Source organism: Eutrigla gurnardus, assembly GCF_963514095.1.
Source record: "Eutrigla gurnardus genome assembly, chromosome: 10".
Classification (NCBI taxonomy): domain Eukaryota; kingdom Metazoa; phylum Chordata; class Actinopteri; order Perciformes; family Triglidae; genus Eutrigla; species Eutrigla gurnardus.
Genome location: NC_139924.1, coordinates 4203884 through 4224596, shown reverse-complemented (window position 1 = coordinate 4224596; position 20713 = coordinate 4203884). Strand labels below are relative to the sequence as shown.

At 43.2% G+C, this 20713-nt stretch overlaps 1 protein-coding gene across 1 annotated transcript in view; it reads right to left on the bottom strand.

The window, feature by feature from the left end:
- Positions 1-20713, bottom strand: part of col4a3 (collagen, type IV, alpha 3) — an 82379-nt gene that overhangs the window by 28264 nt on the left and 33402 nt on the right. Inside the window, exons 19-25 of the mRNA XM_084018772.1 lie at positions 14507-14588; positions 13854-13889; positions 12405-12569; positions 11229-11321; positions 10956-11051; positions 10607-10677; positions 2074-2262 (exon numbers count right to left, since the gene is read on the bottom strand). Coding sequence (XP_083874898.1) covers positions 2074-2262; positions 10607-10677; positions 10956-11051; positions 11229-11321; positions 12405-12569; positions 13854-13889; positions 14507-14588 — 732 coding nt within the window. The remainder of the gene's footprint in view (positions 1-2073; positions 2263-10606; positions 10678-10955; positions 11052-11228; positions 11322-12404; positions 12570-13853; positions 13890-14506; positions 14589-20713) is intronic.

The following is a 20713-nucleotide window of genomic DNA, read 5'->3' as shown; positions in this document are numbered from 1 at the left end:
CCTTGGTGGTATTCATTTAATTTGAGCACCAAAAATAATAAAATATATAAATAAATAAATTGAGCACCCACGGGCAAAAACATAAATCGGCGCCTATGGTATCAGCAGTTTACCCCATTAGTCATCCCATTCTTTCGAATCTGAAAATATTGACCATTTATTTTTTTAATTGACTGAAATCCATAACTGGTCAATTATTTTACTAATTTCAGATACTGTCCATCTTGTGATTATTTAAGGCAAATTTGTTGATAAAGTGTTTTTGTTTTGTTATTTATAAATATATATAAATGTTATTATTTTCCTCTGTTATTTGTCTTTATAGTGTTCATCCTTATTATTTAACTATTTGTGTATGAATGTTCTTGAAGCTTATTGTACATGATCCTTGTGAAAATATTATTTTTTTCTGGCTCCATCTGATGGTTAACTCAATGAAGACACTCACCTTAAAACAGACATAAAAAAGTCTGTTATCCATATGAACAGTAAAACGAGGGTTTCCCAAAAAATACATAAATCTCTTCTTGAATTTCATTTCATTTTAAATATTTGCTGACTAAAATCTTCGTCCAATTAACTGCCTACTACTGCACTATGCAATATGTGATGTGGATTAACTCCTGAACTCTGATCACTGTGACTTCTACTGTCATGAATCACCTGATGGATTCCTGAATGTTGCCCTGAATGTAGCTTTCGATTGGACTGGTCTTCAGTGAGAAGTCTGAACAATCATTGGTGCTTTTTAGTTGTTTAAAATTACATGAATGTTTTGCACAGAGCTTCACACACACAAACCCCATTTAAATCCATTTTCCATGAAAAATCCTGTTTTCTTTGGGTTTTTTCAGGTCTAAGCAGTTACGGGTTTAACTGCCCATTAGAGCCTGGAAAAAAAGACTCCTAGAAGGTTCCTAACTGAAGAAGTGACCCGGAAGTAAACAAGTGGCCGCCATGATAAGAGCCGTTCGGATTCTCTAAATGCAAAGGAAAGGAGCTCCAATGCTTCCTTTCAGAGCTCCTTTAGCATAGGATGCAACGGACCTTCCTATACGAAAGGAAAGGAGATTACGCCGACCCACAATTCTTTGCGAGAGCTACATTTAAAGTGCCGCACACGTCGGCCATTCATGAAAATAAACGATATGTGCATTTACATATTTAACAATGACTTTCATGCAGACATATAGTAGTTGTTATTTTGTTGATAAATGTGTGTGGACAGTGATAATAATTCAATGATACTTTTATTTATTTCAATCATGTTACAAATGTTTGACAGAAACGAAACTAAAACCACAAATGAAATGTAAATACAGCAAACGGTCACACAGGAAGGAGGAGCTGCTGGAACTGAAGCCAGTCAGTGAATGAGCTGTTTATAAAACCAACATGGGGAGAAGTGGACGACGTTTTTTGTAGTCGTTTATTGTAGTTTCTCCAGCGCAGATGCACGTCAATCGCCGGTGCCGATCATCAGCTGTCAATCATCAGCGGCCGCGTTATAATGACGTAGCTTAGTGAAAGTCCGGTCGGATTCTCGCCTTTCCTTAAACCTGTGACGTTTTCCCCAGAGGTCAAGGAATAGGAGTTAGGACCTTATTTTTTGACTATTCGACTGCACCCATGGTCCGCGATGTGCTTGAGTAAATAAAGCCTATATTAAGGGTTTACGGTAATCCCATCTTGACAGGAAAGGAAGGTGAGGAGATAAGCGAGATACACCTGTGAGGTAGGGCAGGGGGCGGAGTCAACTAACAGAAGCAGTATGGAGGAGAACTAAGAGAGGATAGACGATCATGTTGAGTTTAATTCAGTTTTGGGGCATCTTTGCTCTAAAAATAAGACAATGTGTGTAAAAGTAAACAGAGCAGCACGTGATCTGACAACCAGCTGGATTTGGTAAACCTCCTTGGACAGCAAGGACTGCTTGATGTGTACGGGTCCCTGGAGATAGTGGGACAAAATGTTTGGCCTTCCTTGCTTTAAGGCAAGGTACACTGAACTGGACCTAAGTTAACTGGATTCATTTCCACCAGTCCGAGTCTGGAAAATGGATCTGATACTCACAGGGTTTCCTTTCTCTCCCAGGACTCCTTTTGCTCCTGTTAATCCTCGAGGTCCGTCTAGCCCCTCTAAACCTGGTGGTCCCACTTCACCCAGATCCCCATCCTCACCCTTCTGCCCAACCCGATGCATGATCCCAGGGTCACCAACGGGTCCTGGGGGGCCTGGGAGGCCAGGGATACCAAAGGGGCCCTAAATAGAGAACAACAGACAGATTGACTGTAATCAGGTATCTGAATGATTAAATTGACTATTCAATCAGAGAGCTATATGCAGTTCTGTCATTCAACTCAAAAGAGGGTGATAATTCATGTTTCAATATATGTGACTGTGTTGGAAGTCCTCCTACTCTTAAAGAAAAAAGGAAAACACACCAAATTAACACAAACAAAAAAGTGTATGAACAGAAGTGATGAATTATCTTAAACCAAACCCATCCTCATGGGATGATCACGCCATCTGTTTATTTTTATTTCTTCCTTCCTCTCACATTTTCTTTAATTTTCTCCTTTTCTTCTTTCATGTTTGCAATTTAATTGTTTTTATAAATAGACATGGTAGTATTGTTTGTTTATTCGTAACTATCTGAAAAGGAAGCTATTCAAGTTATTTTTAGGCTAATTTAGTTTAGTAACTCATTCTACCACAGAGGAAAAGCACAGGATAAAAATTAGTTCGAAGATTTCCTGCCTCAAAGCGATGGTGGGACTAGTTGTTGTTCCTTTACAGATCGTAGTTATCAAGAAGTCTGACCCACCTACTTCCCCTACTTAAATGGGTTCAGGTAGGTGGGCGGTCTGTAGGTGAGCATTGGTGAAGAACTAAATATGAGCCAAAAAGTGAAGAGATATGAAAAGTAGAGAGGGAAATGGATTGTTTTTGGCTGATTGAAGACCAGACGTACGACCACATTGTACCTGCCCATTTACACGTTATCGGGAACAAAGATGAGAGAGATGAGAGATGACTTTTGACCAAAGGTGTCAAAAGTACAGACGTTCTTCACTCAAGAATAGAGAGTAGAGATACTTGTGTTCTGGTTCAAGTAGAAGTACTGATTCAACTTCATTACTCAAGTAAAAGTGAAAACGTACAGGCTCTGAAATGTACTGAAGGAAAGTAAACTAAAAAGCATCCTGTTGAAGGACATTTCTACTGGCTGTTTTATTGCAAAGGTAACTCAGTCTCGCGTCATCTTAGTCAGAATTTTTCTTATTGATAATTCCCCTCAAATGCATTACAACTAAAGTAACAAAACTGTTTTCAAAATATAAGAACTAGAAAGAATATATTTTTGTTTTACAACTGTGACGGTTCCCTGTATATTGTGTCTTATAGTAGTTTGTTGTTCACTCTTAGGTTCTATGTTTATTGGTTATGGTTGGTTGGTTGTTTGCTTTGTCCCCTATTTCATCTGTTTTCTAATTGTTTCTAGGACTGGGGAGCAGTGACATCATTGATTGGCCTCAATTGGCGTGCACCTGGGCCCGGGTGCCAACGCCTTATAAGGGCCTGCTTCCCCAGTCCTTCGCTCTCTGTTCTTTTCATTTCCTATTCAGCTCCGCAGCCATGCACACCTTTCAACACTTCTGTTGAAACAACACACACACACACACACATAATCCACTCATGCATATACACTCTACACTACTGATTTACTGACTCCCACATCCCATATTTTGAATCATGATTTGAACACTTAAATTGATTTATTTAATAAACACTTATTTTGTTTGGAAAACTTGTCTCCCACCTTTTTTTGTTGTGTAGCCTGGCACCCCTAGGCCAGGTGCATAACAAAATGGGGGCTCGTCCGTAAGAAGTCATTTGTTTGTGCAGTGAGTTTGGCGCGTCAATTTACTCTCCCTCCTGCATTGGTTTGTGCCACACTGTGGTTTTGTGAATGGAGTGAGGTCATTTGGGAATCTTTTCGGGGGGTTCCTTCGTTCCATTATTTGGTCAACAGTCCGGTGAGTAGACAAAGCAATGGTACATGCTTGTTATTCGGACTTTGGGGAGATGCAGTTAATTGCTATGAGTTGAATTAATCTGTTTGGATTTGAGTTAATTTGGTTAGGTTTGGTTATTTCAGTTACAGTACAGTAGCTGTTTGGTTCATTTTGTGCTGTTGGGGAGTTGTTTATTCCTGGTAGTTGTGCAGCTAAGTTAAAATAAAAATTGCCTGGCTGGTTTCTAATTTTGTACTCTTATTGTTTAATACGAGTGTCCCTGGTAGGTGCACTTAGCTGCCTGGGTAAAAATAGCTTGCGGGTTTAGGCCGGGGGGTGGCTAGGTGCGTCAGGTGCGGCAGTAGCGAGAGGTTCGTATTGAATATCTCGACTCGGGGGCACGGCTAAGGGGGGCATGCGGGTCGCCAGCTACTGGTTGCCCTTCCTCTCCTTTGGTATGAGCTAGGCCTTTGCGGTGGCCTTCAGTGCATAGGAATCCACCGCAACCGGCACACGAAGAGGGTGGAGTTAGCTGGGGTTTATATAGGCTAGAGGGGCACTTGTATTGTGTTTTGCTTGTTTTCTTAATAATTTTTTTAATTTTTTTGCCAGCTAGGAGGCTCTTAAAGCGCACAATACCCAGGATGGTGACAGTAGATGAGGTTGTTCAGTCTCCCTCTGTGGAGCTCTTAAATCAATGCACCAAAGACCAATTGCTTAACATTGCAGATTGATTTGGATTTCAAATTGAACCGAGTGATAAAAGGTTAAAGGAGACATTGTTGGAAGTCTTGAAAAGAGAGCTTTTTGGTACAGGGGTTTCAACTGAGGAACGGGATAAGAAAGAGGAGGCGTCTCTTGCTTCCGCAGTAAGGGTCGCAACGGCGGTGCCTTCACCAGCAGCTATGTCAGGGTTGACGTTCGACCAACAAAAAGAATTAATCATTTTGCAAGCTAAATTACAAACTGATCAGGAAAAACTTAGGCTAGATAATGAGTATGCTATTGAAAAAATGAAACAGCAGACAGAACAGGCTAAGTTGCAGGTAGAGCAAAATAGATTGGACTTGATAGGAGATGGTAAGATTTCAGCGGCGGCACAAGTGTCTTCAGAACCTGCAGAACAGTCCGCAGGGGGGTTTGACATTAATGGCAATCTACGTCTGGTGCCCAAGTTTTCCGAACGTGATCCTGAGGCATTCTTTGCCATGTTCGAGAGGGTGGCAGAGGTACGTAAATGGCCTGACTCGGCGCGCACATTGATGCTGCAGTGCGTCTTAACAGGTAGGGCGCAAGAGGTTTTTTTGGCTATGAATGTGGCTGACAGTCAAAAGTATGCCCGTGTTAAGGCGGCGGTGCTGAAGTCATACGAGCTCGTTCCTGAGGCATATAGGCAGCGGTTTCGATTTTGGAAGAAACATGACAAACAAAGTCATTTGGAATTTGCACGTGATTTGACTACAAACTTTAACCGCTGGTGTAGCGCCTCGGAGGTGGAAGGTTTCGAAGGCTTACATGATTTGATGATTTTGGAGAAGTTCAAAAATTCTGTCCCTGCTCGTGTGGCAACTTATATCAGTGAGCAGAAAGCACGCAACGCAGCAGATGCAGCGGCGCTCGCTGATGACTTCGTCTTAACGCACCGTGGAGAGTTTAAAGCGGGCGGTGGCAATTATGTTGCTGCCAGTGAGTCGCATGGCCGATTTAACAAACCTCTTCCTGTCGTTTCCAAAGCTAACATCAACAGCAGTAGTGATGTGCGTGACCCGGGGAAGGTTTGCAATTACTGTCACAAACCAGGGCACTGGAAAAAAGATTGCTTCATGTTAAATTCTCCTGGGGCTAAAAATTTTAAGGCAGGTCATTGGCAACCAAAAGGGGCTGCTACGGCCGCTCCAGTTCGTCCGGTGTCCACTTGTGTTACACCTACTTTCGGTCCAAATAAGGATACATCGGTTGTAGCTCTGAGTTCTTACCGTCCATTTATCATGCAGGGGTCTGTGTCTTTGGTGCAGGGTGGGGAAGAAGTACCAGTAACTATTTTGAGGGACACTGGGGCTTTTGATTCATTCATTCAAGCTGGTGTTCTCCCTTTGACTAATGTTTCTGACACTGGTGACAAGGTTCCTATCCGGGGCATAGACATGAATATTTTGTTGGTTCCCTTGCATAATGTTCTCCTAAAATGTGAACTGTTCCAGGGAGAAGCAAAGCTTGCTGTGCGCCCAGCACTGCCTATTCCAGGTGTGACGCTGATCCTGGGCAATGATCTGGTGGGTGCTAAGGTTTGGGCTGGGGTCCCGCCGCCGCCGGCAGTGGTGACCTCTGTTCCCTTGGTAACGGGGGAAGCTGATGAATGTGAACGTGACTTCCCAGAGGTTTTTACAGCGTGTGCGGTGACCTGTGCAATGGCTAAGTTAAAAGAGAAATCTCATTCAAATGATTCAATTAAGACTAAAGTATCTGAAAAGTTTTCAATACCTCTTTCTGATTTTCCATTGTCCATAACTCGTTCAGATCTGGTTGAGGAACAGCAGGCTGATGCCTCTCTGAAGGAGATATTTCCATTGGTACGGCCAGAGGAGGAGCTGTTTGACAGTGCTTGTGGGTATTTTCTGAAGGACTCCTTGTTGGTGAGAAAATGGCTGCCACATGAAGGAAGGTTTGTGGGTGAACCAGTGTTCCAGGTTGTGTTGCCAGAGAAACTTCGCCAGTCAGTGTTAAAAGTAGCACATAATGAATCTGGACATGCTGGTGTGAGAAAAACTTACGATAGGCTACTTAGGCATTTTTTTTGGCCTCGTATGAAGAGAGATGTGTCAGCATTTATCAAAACTTGTCATACATGCCAGTTAACTGACAAGCCTAATCAGAAGTTGAAACCAGCACCATTGTATCCCATTCCGGCCATTAGCCAGCCGTTTGAACATCTGATAATAGACTGTGTAGGTCCTCTACCACGCTCAAAATCTGGAGCAGTGTATTTGTTAACAGTAATGTGCCAGGCAACTCGCTATCCTGCTGCGTATCCTCTACGTACTATGACCACTAGGTCAGTTGTGCGTGCTCTTTCTCAATTTATTTCTATTTTTGGGATTCCTAAGGTCATTCAATCTGATAAGGGATCCAATTTCTGTTCTCATATGTTTTCCCAGTGTCTGAAGCAGTTGCGTGTGCGCCACAATCAAAGCTCTGCATACCATGCACAGAGTCAGGGGGCTTTGGAACGATTTCACCAAACGCTAAAGGCTATCTTGCGCGCCTACTGCACAGAGCTCGGAAAAGATTGGGAAGAGGGTCTGCCTTGGCTGATGCTTGCTGCTAGAGAGGTAACACAGGAGAGCACAAGGTTTAGTCCAAATGAGTTGGTTTTTGCTCATACAGTAAGAGGTCCTTTGGCGGCACTGTCGGGCGATTGGATAGAGGCACAGCCTCCAAAAAAGTTGATTGATTATGTTAATGGTTTCCGCCATCGGCTTTACACAGCTGGGTTGTTGGCTAAGGAAAAGTTAGCATCAGTCCAGGATAAGATGAAACAGTTGTATGACACTAAAGCAGAGCTCCGGTTGTTTAGCCCTGGAGACCAGGTGTTTGCTTTACTTCCTATTGTTACTTCACCCTTTCAGGCAAAATTCTCAGGTCCACATACTGTAGTAAAGCAGATCTCTGAGCAAAATTACATTATCTCAACACCTAAACGTAGGAAACCAACCCAACTTTGCCATGTGAACTTGCTTAAACCTTATTATTCATGCACTTCTGAAACACCTGTGTTGTGTGTGTGTGTGCAGCCAGAGGTTGGCTTGGCTCATGCAGTTTGCATGGCAGTTCCGGTCTTGTCTCCCAGTCAGGAGGTAGAAGAAGATGGGTTGGGTACACCAGATCCAGCATTGGTGCATGGTCGTCTAAAAAATTCAGAGGCGCTTGCATGCCTCGATACACTGTTGTCTCATTTACCTGCAACAGGCCGGAGGGAACTGGCGGCATTAATCCAGGAGTTTCCATGCTTATTTGGTGAATACACCGAGTTGTACTCATTTAATCGAACATGACATTGACATTGGTGATGCGAAACCAATAAAACAGAGGTTTTACAGGGTAAATGCAGATAAACGTAATTATTTGGAAGCCGAGGTTGATTACATGTTAACAAATGGCATTGCAGAGCGCATCCAGTTGGGCTTCACCTTGTATTTTGGTTCCCAAGCCAGACGGAACGTTCCGTTTTTGTTCTGATTTTCGTAAAGTGAATAATGTCACTAAACCCGACTCTTTTCCACTTCCCAGAATGGAAGATTGTATTGATCAGGTGGGCTCTGCAAAGTTCGTGAGTAAATTTGATCTATTGAAGGGATACTGGCAGGTACCTCTGTCAGCACGAGCACATGAGATTGCCGCTTTCATAACACCTACTGGTCTTTATTCTTACAAGGTCATGCCGTTCGGACTTCGCAATGCACCTGCTACATTTCAGCGGCTGATGAATCAAGTGATTTGGGATATGCCGGGGTGTGCAGTGTATTTGGACGATGTTGTAATTTATTCAGACAACTGGGAGAGTCACTTGGAACGCATTCAGGAACTGTTCAATCGCTTGAGGGAGGCTAGGCTCACAGTCAATCTTGCGAAGTGTGAGTTTGCAAGGGCGACTGTGACCTACCTCGGTCGAGTGGTTGGGCAGGGCCAAGTGTGTCCTGTGGGTGCCAAAGTTCAGGCAGTGGCGCAATATCCAGTTCCAACGACAAAGAAAGAGCTCATGCGTTACCTTGGTCTGATAGGTTACTATCGTAGTTTCTGTAGGAATTTTGCGACAGTTGTGGCACCTCTCACTAACCTGCTGAAGGCTAAGGAACAGTTTCTCTGTGTCACCAGCTTGCCAAGAAGCATTTGAGCAGGCTAAAAAGCTCTTGTGTACTGCTCCGGTTCTTGCGGCTCCCCGCTTAAACAGACCGTTCAAAGTCTACACTGATGCTAGTCATGTGGGGGCGGGGGCCGTACTAATGCAAGAGGACAACCTGGGCATAGATAAACCTGTTAGCTTCTATTCCAAGAAATTCAACTCTTACCAGCTAAATTACTCGGTCATTGAAAAGGAAGCATTGGCTTTGATTTTAGCTTTACAACATTTTGATGTTTATGTGGGCGGTAGTACCCCCCTGGTTATTTATACAGACCATAACCCTCTGACTTTCTTACATTCTTTGCAGTGTCCAAACCAGAGATTGATAAGATGGTCACTGTTCCTGCAATCCTATACCCTGGACATTCGTCATGTTAAAGGGACGGAGAACGTGGTGGCCGATGCGCTGTCACGGGCTCCTCATGACTGAGGTCCGGTCTCCGTTGGTCCTTTTTACCTCTGTCGGTCTTACACCCCTTAAAGTGCTTCCTTGGATCCGGGTGCTGGGGTAGAGGCCTGTGACAGTGGGCAGGCGGCCATTGGAGTAGAGGTTTGGTATGGTAGAGAGTAGGTAGTATATTTATCTAATGTAAAATGGGTTGCCGGTGATCCCTTTGGGACCCCGTCTTTATGGGGGGGGATGTGATGGTTCCCTGTATATTGTGTCTTATAGTAGTTTGCTGTTCACTCTTAGGTTCTATGTTTATTGGTTATGGTTGGTTGGTTGGTTGTTTGCTTTGTCCCCTATTTAATCTGTTTTCTAATTGTTTCTAGGACTGGGGAGCAGTGACATCATTGATTGGCCTCAATTGGCGTGCACCTGGGCCCGGGTGCCAACGCCTTATAAGGGCCTGCTTCCCCAGTCCTTCGCTCTCTGTTCTTTTCATTTCCTATTCAGCTCCGCAGCCATGCACACCTTTCAACACTTCTGTTGAAACAACACACACACACATAATCCACTCATGCATATACACTCTACACTACTGATTTACTGACTCCCACATCCCATATTTTGAATCATGATTTGAACACTTAAATTGATTTATTTAATAAACACTTATTTTGTTTGGAAAACTTGTCTCCCACCTTTTTGTTGTTGTGTAGCCTGGCACCCCTAGGCCAGGTGCATAACACAACATATTGAGTAAAAATAAAAAGTTGTACTTAGCTAAAGTAGATACCTGAAAATTTGACTTAAGAACAGTAACTAATTGTACTTTGTTACTTCCCACCTCTGGAGATGACCAGTGTCTATACAGCACCATACAACTATATATCATGATTATCTGAGTTCATGAAATAGTCACAACATTGAAATCTCCTGGTTCGTGTAAATAGACATTTTTTGTGTCTCAGTATCTCAGTTGTAGCATGTATCTCAGTTCCGTGTTTTTTTTCTTCTGTCAGTCTACAGGTACTACATTACACTACAACATCGTTAGGTTTAGGCAACAAAACCTTGTATTAAGGTTTTTGAAAAAATATCATGGTTGGATTTAACAATATCAATGTACAAGTGCAACACCAATCTTCTATGCAATATGAACATTTCATATTTCCTTTGTCATATGTGCAATAGCGTGACCCCAACCACTCACAACCACCAAAGTAAAGAGTATAGTGACTGAATCAAGCCCTCAAAATCTACTGTGACAGAGGAGTTTATGGAGGGGATCAGTGAGCTCACCTGTGGACCAGGTTGTCCTCCAATACCTAAGAACCCTTGGTGACCTTTAGGTCCTGGAAATCCGACGGATCCTGAAAATAGAATAAGATCACAGAGACAGACAGGTGAGTTTTATCTCCTTGCCATCTTAACAGTGAATCTGATGCTTGGTGAGACCCTGATGTCTGCTGGTTGATTCACTTGTTTATTATTCTGTAATAATTATAATTGATCATTGTGTCCTCTTTATGATACAACTTTTAAAAGGTTTACTGTGGTACATAATAGTGCTGATTTCTAGTTGTCAATCACAGGGTCCATCGCTCAAATTATCAGAGTAAAAGACCACAGAGTCAGGTGTAGTTCTTACCTGTCACCCCCTGTTCACCTGGCTCTCCTGGTTTACCTGGAGGTCCTGGGGGGCCAGAAATAAGCGGGCAGACCGTGCACAGCTCCCCCTTCTCACCTGCCAGGCAACACTCAATCAATTATTCAAAACACTTAAGATCAGAATTCTGATTTTATTTTGTTTCTTAAAAACCACATTCTACACTTCCATTGGAAATCTGCAGTTTAAACCTTGAGTGAAAATCCCCTCCAGGTCTACAGAAACATGACATCACAGCAGGAGTCATCCACTCACCCCTCTGTCCTTCCTCCCCTCTGTGTCCAGGAAACCCCACTAAGCCTTTTAGTCCTTTAGCTCCGGGACGACCAACGTCTCCCGGCAGAAAATCTGACAATAAGAACATGAAATGAACATTAACATTAAATCAGACAGATATTGAGTTATGGTTAAGGTGCATTTGTATTCTTTTGATAGGCTATCACTTCCCCCTGCTTCCAGTCTTTGTGCTAGGCTAGGCTAACCATGTGACCTCATTTGACTCGTTCCTGAGACTTAACGAAGAACTGCGAGAGTTTAAAATGAATTATAAACAAGTTTTACAATGCAACAAGGTATTATATTGCAAGATAAGATATTTTGGTGTAAGACATATAAGTAATGAGTTGTCAATGAACATTTCCCTTACATGTACAGGATGAATATATATATATATATATATATATATATATATATATATATATATATATATATATATAAATATATATATATATATATATATAAATATATATATATATATATATATATATATATATATATATATATATATATAAATATATATATATAGGACCAGATATGTCAGATTGATTAATTCATTAATGTAACCTCATTATTTTAATAGCAATCATAACATTTCCTTTAAACATATTGCAAAATAATTTTTATTCTAACATAATTACTCAATTTATATGTTGCGTGATTTCGTTTAGGGTTTATTCAAAAGATCAGAGGCTCCAGGATGCTTCCCTGAGGGACCCAGAATTTAGTGAAGACAGAGAATAAGAGGTTACTAAAACAAGGGAAGCTTCCAGTTTCTATTCGGCACTTATATTCTATTTCATTTTGATTTTGTATTCATTCTTCTTATTGTTAGAATTTTTTGTCAATCCATTCTTTGCTATTTCTCGGAAATATTTTACATATGCTTGTTTCCAATATTTTGAGGAACTTCACTTTCTACAGCTTTCTGGTGGTACTGGCCTATTTGATCACACCAAATGTCAGATTTATGAAAAATTGAGTCACTTCTGCATCACATATACTGTATGCCTCAGAACTGTAATTAACATAAAGACTAACTATAAAACAGAACATGTGTCAAAGATTTTGAGGGTAAATGTGTTTGGAGTGAAGACTTGAGACGTGTAGAAACGTCCAGGTTCTTCCAGGACCTGGACCACATCCCTCCATCACCTGGTATTCCTGGTTCTCCTAGTTCTCCTTCAGCTCCACGACCTCCTGGGATTCCAGTCTGTCCAGTCGGCCCAATGATGAGGGCCCCCGGCTCTCCTGGTTCCCCTTTGGGTCCAGATGAGCCAGGTGGCCCCTGGGGGCCCGGTGGACCAGTGGGAGCCACACCTTTAGGACAGAAAAACAGCCTTCAGTATAGCATATTACCAAGTATATGTAATTAATAAAACGATCACAAAGTCAACATTACTTTGACTATCTGGGTTCCGTTTCACAACGCAGGTTTAGTGAAAACCTTGAGTTAGTTAACCCCGAGATGAGGGAAACTCTGGTTTTTCGGTTTCACAAAGCCAGTTCAGCATAACTCTGAGTCAGTTACCCGGGTAACATACTCCGTGAACCTAACCTGCTCGCTAGCAGGTTTTCTTCAACAAACCGTGAGTTTCTCCCTACATGTCTCCGCCTTTTTCTGGAATCTGAACCAACTCTGAAAAAATGTGCCGTCCTTTCATCGTCAACCTAATCGATATGGAAATAAAAGTGATTCTAGCAGCTTTACTTCGGGAGAGAATTTTGATTACCTTTCCTACCAATCACATTAGATATTATCTAAACAATATTCTCCGACATTTTCAACATTTCATATCGCGGACATAATCCGCAACCAGATTCTTTGCAGAGCTAGCGTTTTTGCGAATGGGAGATTTAGGAAATGTTTAAGTACATTTCTGTATTGAAATACCTGCTTATATTTACTGTTTAATATGTGAAATATGATTAAAATCATATGCCTTAGTCAACGTATTTTTGCAATATTCTTATGCTTAATTTTCAACTGAAGACACTTTCTTTCTATGCCTGGGGGGATGACACCCAATGAAAGAATGTATTCATTGCACTACTTCGTGAACTACGGGAGTTGAACCCCTGTCGCCTGCACCGTGGGCCGCATTGCTAACCATCACATCATAGTGTCGCTCTGCAAGGCGTAAACAAATAAAGACTTATTACCTTTACATCATAGACTGTTTCTTTCAGTTATACACATTAGATCGGGCAGTAATTGTCTGCCACGCCAAATATCGCTACTTTGATGCAGTTACGTTGCTCCGCTTTCTCAGGATGCGCTCATTTTCGACATAAACACTCAGTAATATCTAATAACGCTCTCCCGGTTGCCATGGTGAATGGTAGTATCGGAGCTCCATTGATGATGGCTTTGTAGAGTCGGCAGGCATGCGTGTAACCCAGAGTTTACATACTCAGAGTTGACTGAACTAATTCAAAACCGCTGTTCTGAAACCGAAAACTCAGAGTTGCCCATCTCAGAGTTGGTCAACTCAGAGTTCAGGGTTAGGTTCAGAGTTTGTTGAACCTGCTTTGTGAAACGGGCCCCTGATTATTAACTTATCAACAACAGTAACTTGGAGAGTTTGAGTAGGTGGAGCATACCTTGCTCACCCTGCAGTCCAGGGAAACCAATGAGTCCTAAAAGACAGCAGAGGAGAACATTACCTTAAATCAAATGATGTGATCACATGACCCATCAGATCACATGACTGCTAGGTTTCAGACTGTGGATCAGATTGTCTTGCAGCTAATTTAATACAATCCGTAACACTGATATTTGTTTTGTCAAATTTTATTCAAAATGGTCTTACAGACAAGATTGTTTTTCAGTTACACAATTCAACTAATGTTTATATGGATGGATTCAAGTGTAGTGGACAATCCAGGACAACACATTCATTTCATTTGTTTATTCTGGAACCCTTCTGAATAATCATCTCTGTCATTTATTTATTTTGCATCCTTGTGTCTGCACTGTTGAGGATAAAATGAATAAATAACAGGAAAAAGTACTCAGCAAAACAAACCTTCTTTGTGATGTTCTGAACTGAACTTCAGGAGCATCATGCTTTGTAATCTATCAATAATATGCAAATCTAATCTTTATGTTTTATGTGTTGTTTTTTTTTACAGATGATTTGATGGAAACAAAAGCAAAGAAAAACTGCAGTAAAACAGAGATAAAACATGACCATCAAAAAATAGAGTTTGAAATTATAAAATAATAAAGAACCTTCTTTTCTATTCTATTCTACCTTGTTCTCCTTGGAGTCCTGGGGGTCCATGTGGCCCAGGGACACCAAGCTGGCCCTTCAGGAATCTGTGTTTAAAAACGATCTGATAAAAACACAAAAACACATATTTTACATCAAGACTATCCGCCATCATCATCATCATCATCATCATCATTGCCCCTCCCCTAATTTCCCCTTTTGTACCCTAGTTAACACCTAGTGTGGGTGCAGGTGTGTGTGTGTGTGTGTGTGTGTGTGTGTGTGTGTGTGTGTGTGTGTGTGCCAACAGGTGTATCAAAGTAGTAATCAAGCCCATTAGCGCATATAGACCCCCGTGGATATAGGCATACATATGTGAGAATGGAATAAGGGTGCCATCCACCACACCAATCACCAAGGGGATCTCAGCCACTGTGGACCTGGCGGACCTCGTCCCGTGTGGTGGGCATCTTTATGTGGGTCCGGGCATGGCGCAAGAGAATCGGTGTCACAGCTGCCACACTCCGTGACACCGATGCCTTGCTGAGGCTGTTGCCGTCCCCCACCACCTCCAGGAAGCTCCCCACTGCGTAAAAACGCAGCGCAGCCAGGAGCTGCATCTCCGGGCTGAGGGCAAAATTGCAGCGGGTTGCTCTCTGGATGTGTGGAGACACCAGAGTGATCAGCCGTTGGATCTCCGCACGGGGCAGCCGGTACTTTGCCTGGACAGCCCGGTCTGACAGCACGTCCCATGGGGAGAAATGCTGACGCACGTATGCATTTATGTAAACCGTCTGGCTGCCTTCCTTCTTTCACAGCATTCTTTAAGAGCGCTCCTAAGAAGACCTTAGCATTTAAGAGCTTCTTAACGAATCTGGGAAACGCGGCCATTGTCGGTGCTCGGGCCCTAATAATTCACCTTCCATGTAAACCACAGCATTATCAACATGGAGTAGCATTGTGGAGTAGAGTGGAGTAGCTTCCTTTTGACTCACATCACTTCCAGGTGGAAAGGTTTCCCGTGAATTTTAAAACATTAAAGACTTTTGTTGAACCGCTTAACAATATTTCACCACACAAGTGAACTGTGAGCTGCTGTTTTACCTGTGTTGGGACCTCACCGTTAGGACTACACAATTTGGCCTACAAAAGCCTACACATGCAGTCAGGACAAAGGAACAAAGGAGATAAAAAACTACAACCACCATTTTAGTGTCACCTAAAATGGCAACGTCACACAACTGGTGCCCTATTGGCTGACAACCTCAGGTAACCCCAGGGGGTCCCCTGAAGCAACCGTAAGCTATATATTCTGGCGCCGCCTGAGGAACTCTCTCTCTCCACCATGACTCACGTTACAATGGGAGGTGAACATTACGCCTGCAGCGTTTCCTTTGTCCTAGGCCGCAGTCTTTCCCCCAAACTTGCTGGACGAGCAACAGACTGTTTTACCCCTCTTTTCCTCTACTCGTTTTATTTTTCTTTTTGTTTATCATTTTGGATCCTGAGGAGATCGCCGCGACAGCGCGACTCTCCTGTTCACCCACGGAAGGAAGAAAAACACTTTCTTCGTCCCAGCTGCCAGCAGAACGGATAACTCGACCCGTCTTTGTCTGAAATCAACTGACTAAATCGCCGAGCCCCGCGATTGTTTATCGTTGCCTGCAGAAGGAAGAAATACTAACGGTTTTCTTCAACTAATTGGATCCGGCGCTGAACGAGCACCCGCGAACTACCGTCCATTGCCGGCGTCAAGAAACGCCATCACCGCACGGGACAGAAACCTCACATCGATGCATCTCACATCGACAAAAGTAAGAGGCTATTTGTCTGGGCAGAAGCAGAGATTCGATAGTGTAGGACATGCTTGTAATTCTTTGTTAATTGCAGTGCTCACGAGACGAGACGAGACACGATATTGGGTTCACGAGAACGAGACGAGACGATATTTTAAGAAAACTACAATGACAAAATATATGACTGGACTGACAGACTTTAATTTAACAGAGTTGCACATGCATTTTGAAATATTTTATTATAACTCTTTACATGCATGATGTAAGCATGATCTTTAAATAAACTTCTTCTTTCACAAATTTAAACTGAAACAAAAATTTATAAAAGTTAAAATAAAATAAATAAAATAAAATATTTATTTTTCCCAAGTGTAAATATGTGCAAAACCAAATCAAAGTTCTACTTTGTCAATACAGAGTGCAAATAGTGCAAACGGAGCCTGACCAAGTATGTCATGAACAACATGCTGCAACTACAGCATCTTCAGCATCTCTGACATTGCAGCTGTCAAGTGTATCAATGCTTCGGGAGTTTTGTCTTAACTCTGGGCTGGTGAGAGCTGCTGCTATGGCAGCTTGCTGCTCAAGGTAACGAGCCAGCATATCCAATGTGCCCATGATTAACTTGTGTGATGGCAATTGTAGCCGTTTCTGCTTGGACATTTTCACCGCGGTACCGAAGCCAGCTTGGGTTGCAAGATTTATAGTGTGCGCAAAACGGCCACGTCCATATTACGTGCATTGTCGGTAACAATAAGCGATGCCGTGGTTGGGTTTTTTAAGCTCCCAGTCAGTAACAGCTGTCTGTAAAACCTCAGCTATGTATAGCTCACAAATCTCGCGAGACGGATTTTTAACGCGACGAGAAATATCGTCGACTTTAATCTCGCGAGATCTCATGGTACGCCAGCTGTTCCCGGCGGACGCTAAGGACATAGCTACATCCGGTGGCTGCACTCGGCCATCTCTCCCCCTCTCGCTCTCTCTCTCGCTACTCCATCTGACGTCAGTGGCTCCGCCCCTGAACGCTGTGAGGAATAGCTCCATCTGGTGGTCGCGCCCGGCCATATCTCTCTCTCTCTCTCTCTCTCTCTCTCTCTCTCTCTCTCTCGATCCTTTCGGACGTTGGTGGCTCCGCCCCTGAACGCTGTGAGGAATAGCTCCATCTGGTGGCCGCACCCGGCCATCTCTCCCTCTCTCTCTCGCTCTCTCTCTCTACACACACGCACACGCACACACACGCACGTACACACACACACACACACACTCCACGTGTGTCTCTCCTTCTGTTTAGCTTAGTTTTGTGTGTGGTATAATAAGGCTTTGTTAATTGCAGTGTTATTGATTGTGATCATTATTACTGATTTTAATAAATCTTATTATATTATAACTAGTGGTCTCTTGTGCTTGTTGTGTATATGTCACTGGATAACAGCGGGTTGTGAAGGCTAGTGCTCGAATTTCACGCCTTTTTAATTGTTAGATTGTTCTTATACTTCTATGCCAATGATCACGATGATTGGCATGTGAGTATAAAACCTTTTATATTGAGACTGAATACAGTTTTAGGTATCTTTTCCCTGATCCCAGGGTGGTGCCCCGTTTATTCATGATTATATTATGATAATATATTAAATATAATTATTAATATCGATAATCATATTGACATTAATAATTAACTGTTGATAACCAAATCAAGCTCCTGCTACATCCCAAACACCTGTAAGAAACCTGCAGCTAAAAAGTTTTAATAGTCAGATGATACAACACTTGAGTGGTAGAGTTCTTTAATTCTTTGTGTTCAGCTGCAGTCTGAATAACTTATGCCATGTTCACAACAAACACAAAGCAGTAAGGGCTTTCCTCCATTTAGACACCAACAAATTTTCAACATTTTGTCCAAAATAACCACTATTGCTGCTTTGTAGCCTACATGTTGTGGAAGTTCCAGATCCTGTATAAATCCATAACCTCACCCAGAGGTGGTCGGTGAATTTCATCACGTTGTATTCACTGTATCAATCAAAACAGATGTTGAACATTTACCACAGCGGTATAGACCCCAAATAAACGTTTTTGTTGGGATTTAATTGCAATAAATAGATAAAAAGGATGCTGCAGTAACCACATGATTACAGTGGTTTGGTCAAAAGGTCTATCGACAAAACAACAAGCAAACAACTTTTAAAACGTTTATTTTCCGAATTAATTAGCTATGCTAACTTTGTAGCTGCTCCATCAACACTTAAAGCTGTAGCCTACGATTTGAAAGGTTTGAAAAAAGCATTCCCCCCCACACACACACCCCTCCACTCTGTGCTCCTCTGAGCTTGTATCGTTCTCCCCTCGCAGCCGCCCACCTCCCTCTGATTTTACAAAAATAGTTCACCGAAATGTGTTTCTGAAAACATTTTAGGCGAGACATAAGCTATGCAGTTGCCGAATCTGTCTTTATTTTAGAACGACAACGGTCAGTTTGAAAGATTTTCGAGAGCTTGGGTGCGGCGGCGCCATCTCTCGAAACTCGCCGCTCCGCGACAGCATTACACAGCTTCTTACATAGACAATGAATGGGAACATTCCCTCTGGGTATGAACTCAGACAGGACGCCGTTTAGTTTCCCGGTGTGTCCAGGACTTCCACAACAGGTACAAAGCAGTGATAGTGTTTATTACGGCCATGAATGATGACACATTATCGGTGTAAATGCAGCGGGTGCCAGTCGGATTTCTCTCTCACCCCGACTGCAGTACGTTCCCGATCCCAAACTGCTCAGCGTTCGCTTGCCACAATTCCCACCTGCTGACGCCGCAGCCTCAGCCAGATTCTCACTCTGAACTCACGTGAGAGACCTAATCCATACCTGAACTGCTCAGGGCAACAAGCGTCTTGTCCGCTCGTAGTTTCAAACGTGGAAGTGAGTCGATACGAGACGTGAGCAGGAGCAGGAGAGTGAGCGAGGATTGGATCGGAACATTTAGCCAATAGTAGCCATGCGGACCAGATGGCTTATGGACTTATGGAAACAGTCAACAATAGTCCCTGTTGCAAAGAACAGCCACCCCAAGTCTCTAAATAATTACAGACCCATAGCCCTGACGTCACTTGTGATGAAGTCCTTTGAAAAGCTGATCAAAAGAGAACTGTCATTTAGGACGAACAGCTTCCTCGACCCACTACGGTTTGCATACAGACCCAACAGAGGGGTCCAGGATGCAACTCTTACAATACTGAACCTCATCCTCAACATCTTGAGGGCAACAAAAATCATGCCAGACTACTGTTTGTGGACTTCTCGTCAACTTTTAACACCATTCAGCCCCTCCTATTGGCTGAGAAGCTCCTGCATCAGTTCCAATTGGAGGGTAACATTGTGGGCTGGATATTAGACTTCCTCACAAATAGATCCCAGCGAGTAAATGGTCATCTTTCTGACAAAACGGCCCTCACATCTACGCCCGCGGGCCGTTTTGCACAAGTTTCGCATTCATTCCATTTAATCGTATATTATTTCGAATGTGTCTGCGTCATATTATACATCATTTGAAAGCTGCGAGTCTTGTGAATCAAATGAAACAAGCCGTTTTAGGCTCACGGAAACGCATCAAAAGCAAACACAGCGTGCACGCAAAAAAAAAAAAAAAAAAAGCCAGAACGCCTGAACGCCTGAAGGACAACACTCAAACACGATTCATATTACGTGAATTTCCATAAGTTCACGTCAGAGACAACTGACCAGTAAGACTCGGTTGCGTGAAAGTTTAACTTCCGTACGGGGCAGTCTCAGCCCAAGAAGATAAAATGTATCCAGCACCCGGAAACGAGGTTCGTTCCGACCGAGATCTTGCCATTCCGAGCCCAGGCCCGCCATACTTTACTGCGGCCTGGACAAATTCTATATTCATGAACTGAGGATTTCTTCGGTTTATCCTTGGGCTTCCAACAAAAGAACCGGGGGCTAATAGTACCATCAAACACAGCCCATAGAAAACAAGAGCAGTAGCAAAAGCAGAGACAGAGATCCTCTGCCAGATCAAACAACTCCGGCACCACTTCTCGTCATCTCTACAATCCGCCGTTTTTTCCAACAACCATAGCAACTAGTTTCAGCTTGGGCTCCTGGCACTGGGACGCCAGCGCCTCCCCCCCCCCCCCTGCCCCACCGCCTTCCAACAACAACAGCAGCCCGTTCACCCGGGGCTCCTGGCACCGGGATGCCAGCGCCCCCCGCCGTTTTTCCAACAACCACAGCAACTCGTTTCACCCGGGGCTCCTGGCACTGGGCCGCCAGCGCCCCCCGCCGCTTTTCAATAACCACGCAGCTCGCTTCAGCCCGGGCTCCTGGCACCAAGATGCCAGTGCCGGGATGCAGGGATCTACTATATCCCAGCTTTCCCCGTTCCCACAAGCCTACGTAGGCAGCCAATCGACGGTAACTACATCGCTGTCGCAC